This window comes from Nestor notabilis, unplaced genomic scaffold (assembly GCF_000696875.1).
Source record: "Nestor notabilis isolate BGI_N333 unplaced genomic scaffold, ASM69687v1 scaffold13492, whole genome shotgun sequence".
NCBI lineage: Eukaryota > Metazoa > Chordata > Aves > Psittaciformes > Psittacidae > Nestor > Nestor notabilis.
The window spans coordinates 6,242-14,373 of record NW_009917988.1 but is presented as its reverse complement, the minus strand read 5'-3'; the positions used below and the strand labels follow the sequence as shown (position 1 = coordinate 14,373).

Genomic DNA, 8,132 nt, shown 5'->3' with positions numbered 1-8,132 from the left:
GTCCCTTCCAACCCAAACCATTCCATGATTTAGTTTAACAAACAGGGAATGTGAAATCGACTTGCACGAGAGCTAATCCCCACCACTGTGGGAGCTTGTCATGCTCATGGAGACCAAGCAAGCAAGTCTGCTCCTCTGCTCGTTAAGGACATGTCACTTGTTCTCTTTGTGCTTCACAGCTAATTCCTCCTAATGATAAAGGCTGCTCCGTGCTCCATGTTCCCTCCTCCCTCTCGAGAAGAGGAAGATCTCATCCTGTTCCTGTGACATTTAGGTTGCAGGGAACAGGCTGGTTTGGGTGGTTGGTTTAATCACACATCTGAGATGGGGAGAACAGCCCTGGCTGCCTCCTGGGGATCTGGTTCAGCTTCCCACAGGCATCTGTGCCCATCCATGCTGTGTCTGACATGGAGACCAGGATGGGTTGTGCTGAGGATCTGCCAGCCCCGCAGACCATGAGCTTGTGCTTCCTCTTGGTGGGTTCCTAATGAGACTGAAGCTCACTGGAGACCCCCAGCCACCATGGTTGTCCTCACGTAGCTTGAGAGGTTGATGATCCCAACCAAGAGGAGACCTTAGAGCAGCTCCAGTGCCTAAAGGGGCTCCAGGAAACCTGGAGAGGGGCTTTGGACAAGGGATGGAGGGACAGGACAAGGGGAATGGCTTGAACCTGCCAGAGGGGAGGTTGAGATGAGCTCTTGGGCAGAAGCTGTTCCCTGGGAGGGTGCTGAGGCGCTGGCACAGGGTGCCCAGAGAAGCTGGGGCTGCCCCATCCCTGGCAGTGTTCAAGGCCAGGTTGGACACAGGGGCTTGGAGCAACCTGCTCTAGTGGAAGGTGTCCCTGCCCGTGGCAGGGGCTGGAGCTGGAGGAGCTTTAAGGTCCCTCTCAAACCATTCCATGATCCTATGGTGAGAACTCATGACCCAAAGCAAGCCCAAGGCTGCTCCCTGCTGAGCCAGCCTGGTTTTACAGCAGCTCTGGATAACCAGGAGAGCTCAGCCCAAGCCACAGCTCAGCTCTGTGCTGCCCCATCCAGACCATTGCCAGGACATGAATTTGACCACAGAAACCAGTTCAGCATCACTGGGGTCAATGCAGAGGTTGGGAATCTTCATCCTGGCCCTCACACCTCTCTCCTGATAACCATTTAATTGCCCGAACAACACAGATTCCATCTCGCTCTCGCTGGTTCCTGTAGGAATTGGGTTGGACCAGTTTGCAGGTTTCATATCAAATTAAGTCCAAGGAGAGCATGAGATTTCCAGGCATGTAGAGAACAGAGGTTGCATGTGCGGGTGTCCCTGCCCATGGCAGGGGGTTGCACCTCGATGAGCGTAAGGTCCTTTCCAACCCAAGCCATTCTAGAATTGATTCTAGAAGGGTTGGAGATGTCATGGTGAGGTTGTGGTCACCCCTGGTGACCCCTAATCTCATACCAGCTCTAAGAAATTAGTGTTTGAGCAGGAATTTAACATTTTAGGTCCAGTTTAAGCTCTGGGATATTTATATTTGCTGTAAACATGTAGTTCTATACATACAAATTTTGAGCAACATCAATATTTGGAGGTGAAGAGCAACGAGGTCTTACGGGTGGTGGGGTTTAACCTGTCTTCATCCCCCCAACTTAGTCATGAATTATTCCTAATTCATCATTTTCATCATTTTATTACAAAGTTGAGTGTTCTGGTGCCTTTTGGGCAAGGGTAAAGCCTGGGTGGTTCTCCTAAGGGCAGTTTCCAAGCTGGACAGTTGAGGAGGGATCGTCACAGGGTTCAGTCTGAAGCCTGGACATCCTGCTGCAGAGGCTTTTCCCAGCTTCCCACCTTTTCCTATGCTATTTGGAGGAAGATATTTGTGTTGCTGGAGTGGCCTCAGGCACCGTGCCAGGCACAGGGAGGTTTTCCTGCTGTCGGAATCGCTGATCCCGGGTTTCACAGTGGGATTGCCAATGGGAACAGCGGCCGCCCATTGCCGGCTGTGGCAGTGGGACCCAGCTGGGAGGAAATGGGGCTGGGCTTCATCCCTTATCCTTCATCCCTCTTCACTCATCCCCATCCCTCATCCCTATCCCTGGGGGATTGCTTTCAGTCCTGTTATCACCAGATGAGGGGATCTTAAAGCCATTAAAGCTTGGGAATGTGAGGAAACGCCACAGGGAGAAGATGCATCTGGCTCCCACGGCCAGGAGAGGAAGGTGAGGAAGAGCAAGGGCATGGGGATGGTGGGAACAGCCTGGGAGTGGCACAAGGACCTGGTGGCATTGTGAGGTGGTGGTGGGGTGCCCAGAAATCCCGGGTTTTCCCCGTGGCTGTGAGCCCTGATGCATTCCCAAGCCTTGGAAAACAATCTATTTGGATTAATCATTCCGACCTGAGATTTATTCACGAGTCCTGAACTGATTCAATCATAGAGTCATGGAATGGTTTGGGTTGAAAGGGACATTAAAGCTCCTCCAGTTCCAACCCCCTTCCGTGAGCAGGGACACCTTCCACTACCGTAGCTGCCAATGGATGATGTTAAAGGTGTCGTGGTAGAAATCATCGGTATTAAAAATATACCTATAGTTTTGGTTGTTATAACTGGATTTTGGGTAAACTGAGCTGTGGATGGTCCTGCCGCCAGCATGGACATGGGGCAGGGTGAGGACTGCTTGTGTCCCTGCAGCAATCCTGGATGAGGGACATGGAGAACGTACAGTGGAGCCCAGCAGCTCCTCTAATCTCTGTCATTGACATTCCAAAGGCTGGAATAAGGTTGTAGAGGGGTTGTTTGCCCAAGAAGGGAGATTTAAAAGCACAAATCTCTTGAGTGCTTTGGGAAAACTCCTCCCTTAAATAAATGACATATTTCAATCCATGGAAATGAGGAAAATTGGGACAAGAAATTGATTTTGGCAGATGGAAGATGAAGAGGGATTTGAGAAGCAACTTGTCATGGAATCTTCCCCACCAGGAGGAAAATAGCAAAGGGAGCACGGTGCCAAGCTGGAGGGAACAGAAATACGTGGGATTCCTGGAGGATTCCCTGTGCCAGGAGGGTTCAAACTTTAGCAGGGCTGCTCCTCCTCTCCACCAGTGTGACCTTCAGTTACTGGAGGGACTGAGCTGCTCGTGGCCACCTAAAAAGGCAATTCCCACTATTCCTTTTGCAGGGAGAAAATGCGATTTAGATGCTTCCTCGGGTTTTCCAGGGAAGCACCACGGAGCTTTCAGGTTTATGATTTCATATTTGGGTGGAAAGCTCTGCTTTGGGTGCATGATTTGATGGGCAGAGCTGCTTCACATGGATCTTTATTCCTATTCCCTGTTGCCAGATGCAGTTGCTGCCTGAACTATGAATGTGAACTGCAAATCCGGGAGTTAAGAGGTGCCTTCACCTGTTTTGGGTTAAAAAAACTGGATTTCGGATGGATTTGTGGCTGTATGGGGTTGATTGTAGAGTTGAAGCTTGAGGGTTTGGGAACTAAATGATATTGAGGCCCTTTCCAGCCCAAACCATTCGATGATTCTTTGGGCATCACTTGGTGCTCAGCTTTTACTGCTTTGTGGTACCCAGGGTTTTAGCTTGGGAGCTGTTGGGGTGGGAAATGGGCATCATATCAGGCAGCTCTTCCTTATGGAACAGCTGTGGATTTGCAGCTTCCTCCGTGGTGCTCCTTACACAGGCCGAAAGTCCTTGGAAGAAGTGGAGAAATGGGAAAGTTAATGGTGTGGCTGCAAAACCTTTCTTCATCTATAGAGTCCCAGCCTGGTTTGGGTTGAAGGGACCTTAAAGCTCCTCCAGTTCCAACCCCTGCCCCGGGCAGGGACACCTTCCACTAGAGCAGGTTGCTCCAAGCCCCTGTGTCCAACCTGGCCTTGAACACTGCCAGGGATGGGGCAGCCACAGCTTCTCTGGGTGTCCCACCACTCTCATGCAAGTCCCATCTGTCCTGGTGGCTTCTCGGCCATGGTCGTAGCTGGTGATATGAGCCAGAGGGGAGGTGATGAGGATGTGCTGGCCAGAAACACAGGCTGTAGTTACCACAGGTAGGAACCATGGTGGGAAGAAGTGAGTGTCCTTTGTGGTGGGATGAAGGAAGAGACCTTGGTTGATGTCCAAGGTGATACAGTGCTGGTGGGTTCATAATCCCTTCTCACCCTCTGCCTCTGGACTCAGCACCTTGGTGCTGGTGGGAAATCAGCCCATTAATGATGGAGGGGAATGAACTTGGACCTTGGTGGTCTCCATAGTGGATCTATCTTCTCACCTCACTCATCGTTTTAGCCTGATGAAGCTAGAAGATGCATCCAAGTATTCCTTCGTGTTTCTGACCTAGCAAGGCTTTCCTCATCACCTTGCCCTGCTGAGGACATGGGCCTACACTTGTAGAGGTGATCTAGAAGGGCTCAGTGAGTGGCTGAGATCCATCAGCCAATGTGGAGGGACCCTAACTCATGCAGGTCTTCAACAGCAAGAAGCTGGCAGGAGGCTCAAGTCCTCAGGAGCTCAAAGGCTGCTCTGGAAAGGGACAGAAGGAAGGAATTGTTCTCCGCATCCCCTGGAGCGAGGACGAAGTGGTGGACAGTGAGGTGGTGGAGCCTCACGCAGGGAGACATTTATCTGAGCCTCTCTGTGGGCAGAACCTGGTGTTTGGACTCACTCCCCCATTGTCTGAAGGGCAGAAAGGAGGAGTTCTGCGGAAACGTAACTGGGAATGAGAGAGGAATGAACTGGGAGAGCAGATGGTGCCACTGGTACCTTCTGTGCCAGCAGGGCCTGGGTGATAACACCATGTTCTGGCCTGTGATTTGGAGACAGCAGCAAACGAGATCAGATCCCTCCATAAAACCACCTCTGCTCTTCCTCCTGAGTGTTTCTGGCCTGGATGGCACCTCCCAAGGACTTGAAATGTGGATTGAGCAGATGAGCTTTAAGGTCCCTTCCAACCCAGACAGTTCCATGACACCTCTGTGAAGTTCAGGGTTGGGTTCTCAAACCCCCCTTGAGCCATTTATCATCCCTGCAGGAGCTAAACCACAGGCTGAGGTTCATCCCCTGCCCCGTTCCCCACCATGGGCTCCCTTTGTGTAGAGTCTGAAGGTTTTGGACTTCCAGCTTCTTTCTAAACCATGCTTGGATCCAGCTCCAAGGATCCTGGGATCCTGGAACCAGGGGAAGGTTAATCCAGGCAGGGAACTGGATGGAGGGGTTGAGCAGGCTTAATCCTGGGTGCTGCATGGAATGGAAAGCAAGAGGTGGGAGAGATGGGGCTCTGTATAGGTGGCTTCTCCTTCTCACCTTGGGATGGGAGATCCCAGCAAGGGGCTGGTCCAAGGTGGGACCATGATGGGGTCAATCGCCACTCCCAGCAATGACTGAGCACCCAAACACCCATGAAACTGTCCCAGATGTATGTTTGACCCAACACTTGTCCCCAGCATGTGGTCATGGTCTCTCCTCTATCATCATTTGGCTTCAAGAAGGCACAAGTGGGGAGGGTCAGTTCAGGGTTGTCACCTAGAGATGTTCTCCAAATGGTCTCATGGCTTTTTGGGGCCTGGCTTTCCAGCCTGCGCATCCTTCCTGTACCGTGGTGGTTGTGGATGTCTATGGGAGCCATGGAGAGCTGGTGGGTGGTGCCACTGCTTTTGGAATGGTGACAATGCTCTGGTTTCTCCATCACCAATGTGCTCTTCACCTGATGGAAGAGTCTTGGCATACTTGGGCATGTCCATCCTTTGGGGTTTGGGTGTCCCAGGGCAGTAGTACAGTTGTGTCTATCACTTGTGGACCTTCACTCCACCATGGACGTGCACTTCATCTGATGGAGGAGTCTTGGGGTGCTTGAGCAAGTCCATCCTTTGGGTCTTGGGTTGTCCCAGGGCAGCAGTATGATGGTGTCTTATCCATTATGGGCATGAGGGACCTTCACTGCATCGTGGACATGTTCTTCACCTTATGTGAGAGTCTTGGGGTGCTTGGACATGTCCATCCTTTGGGGTTTGGGGTATCCTAGGGCACTGGTGTGGGGTTTTCTATCACCTATGGGCATGAGGGACTTTCACTACATCACAGACGTGCTCTTCACTTGATGGAAGAGTCTTGGGGTGCTTGAGCATGTCCATCCTTTGGGTCCTGGCCTGTCCCAGGGCAGCGGTACGGGGTTGTCCATCACGCTTGGCCATGGAGGACCTCCACTCACTGCCGTTTCTCCCCCCAGGACATCGTCCCTACGATGGAACGCCGGCACCAAGGAGCGGATGCTGATCAAGGTGACGGACCGCGAGCCCAGCTTCCTCATGCACCAAGGCAACGGCTTCACCCCCGACAACCAACCGGGGACGCGCTCACGGCGACCCTCCGGTGGCCAACAGTCACCCAACCTCCAGACCTTCACCCCCGACGCCGACAACTCCGTGTTTTTCCCCGAGAGGAAGCAGTCACCCTTCCTGAAGAGGGCCGAGCACGTCGGGAGCTGCTCCCCGCTGCTGGGCCGAGGGGACTCCTTCTGCTCCCCGCTCCAAGCCCAGCACCGCAAACACTCCAGCGAGTCGCAGCCCTCCTCGCCCCGCTACGCCTACGAGCCCCCTCTCTATGAGGAACCCCCCATGGAATACCAAGCACCCATCTATGATGAGCCCCCTGTGGACATGCAGTATGAAGCCAGTGGGAGCTACAAAGCCGGCTCGCCACAGAAGTCACCCATCAGGAAACCTCATCCCTTCCTTCAGTCGCCCAAGCAAGGCTCCAACTCGCCCTACCAGCAGCTGGTGCTCACCAAACAGAAGTGTCCCGACCGGTTCATGAGCTTGGAGTACAGCCCCGCTGGCAAGGAGTACGTCAGGCAACTGGTCTACGTGGAGCAGTCGGGCTCCAGCCCCAAGATGAAGACGGGGTTGAGGCACAAATACTCCCCCAACCCCATCGGTGGCTCCTACTCGTTGCAGCACAGCCCTTGCTTGGTCAGGGACCAACGTTTGGAGATCAAATCAGGTGATTACAGCAGCATGGAAGGACCTGAGTTCTGCCCTGGCCCAACCAGTGGCCAGGTAGCCCAGGGTGAGGACTCCATGTCGTGGTCCAGCCAACAGGACACTATGTCCTCCACTGGCTACTCGCCCTCTACCAGGAAGAGGAAGAGCCGAAAGCCTTCCCTGTCCCACGATCCCAACACCTCCTCCACGGATGGATCAGGGGACAGGGAGGTGTTGGGGGAGCAGATGCTGGGTGAGGAACGAGCCACCCCAGGTCCCAACAGGTCACCACTGAACCGCACGGAGACCAAGGCGGTGGAGGCTGAGGTGGCACGAGGCTTCCCGGAGCCCTTCCTGGCACAGGCCCGCCTGGCTTGGGAAGCCCAACAAGCCCATTACCACATGAAGCAACGGAGCAGTTGGGACTCCCAGAAGGATGGTTCTGGCTATGAGAGCGATGGAGCCCTCCCTCTGCCCATGCCGGGTCCGGTGGTGAGAGCCTTCAGTGAGGATGAAGCGTTGGCACAGCAGGAGAACAAGCACTGGAAGAGGAACACCTTCGAGAAGTTGGGCTTCCCCCAGATCCTGCTGGATAAGAGCGTCTCCGTGCAGACCAACCTGGCTTCACCCGAGCCCTACCTGCATCCATCTCAGGTAATGTCCCTGGGGATGTCCTCAGCATTCATGGTGTGCCCCGTGCCACCAGCCCTCATGTAGCATCATCTCCTTGGGTTTCTTAGGAGCTTCAGGAGCTGCTTCTCCTCCTTTGTCAGGGACCCGGCTCCTGGATCCCAAGCACCAGTCCAGCTCCCATGGGAGTCCCAAGCACCCATCCCTGGCTGTGCTGGGTGCTCCAAGGACCCACACAGTGTTCATGTGCTTTGGAGGTGTTCATCTCCTTGCATTCCATGGCACAGCACCATTGGATGGCAGCGGTGCAGGTTTCCTTTAGCAACCCCATGGTGTCCTCATTCAGGGCTTCAGAGCATCCTCCAAGAGCTCTGGATTCTGCTGGAGGAGACCCATGAGCAGGGATGTCCCTTCTGCAGAGCCAGTGGAGATGGCCATGGCATTGAGAACATCAGCCCCTTTCTGCTCTCTCCACCTGCTTCCATCTTCAGAGAGGTCCTCTGCTAGAAATGAGTGTTTGCTCCTCAGGTTGTGCCCAGCCACAG

The 8,132-nt window shown here is 53.7% G+C and overlaps 1 protein-coding gene across 1 annotated transcript in view; it reads left to right on the top strand.

The window, feature by feature from the left end:
- Positions 1 to 3,949: 3,949 nt before the first annotated feature.
- The window catches only part of ARHGAP39 (Rho GTPase activating protein 39), a gene marked incomplete at its 3' end in the record, with an annotated part of 10,416 nt that continues 6,233 nt past the window's right edge, over positions 3,950 to 8,132 (top strand). The window contains exons 1-3 of the mRNA XM_010009502.1: positions 3,950 to 4,029; positions 6,204 to 6,475; positions 6,509 to 7,611. Of these exons, the coding sequence (XP_010007804.1) occupies positions 3,950 to 4,029; positions 6,204 to 6,475; positions 6,509 to 7,611 (1,455 nt within the window). The remainder of the gene's footprint in view (positions 4,030 to 6,203; positions 6,476 to 6,508; positions 7,612 to 8,132) is intronic.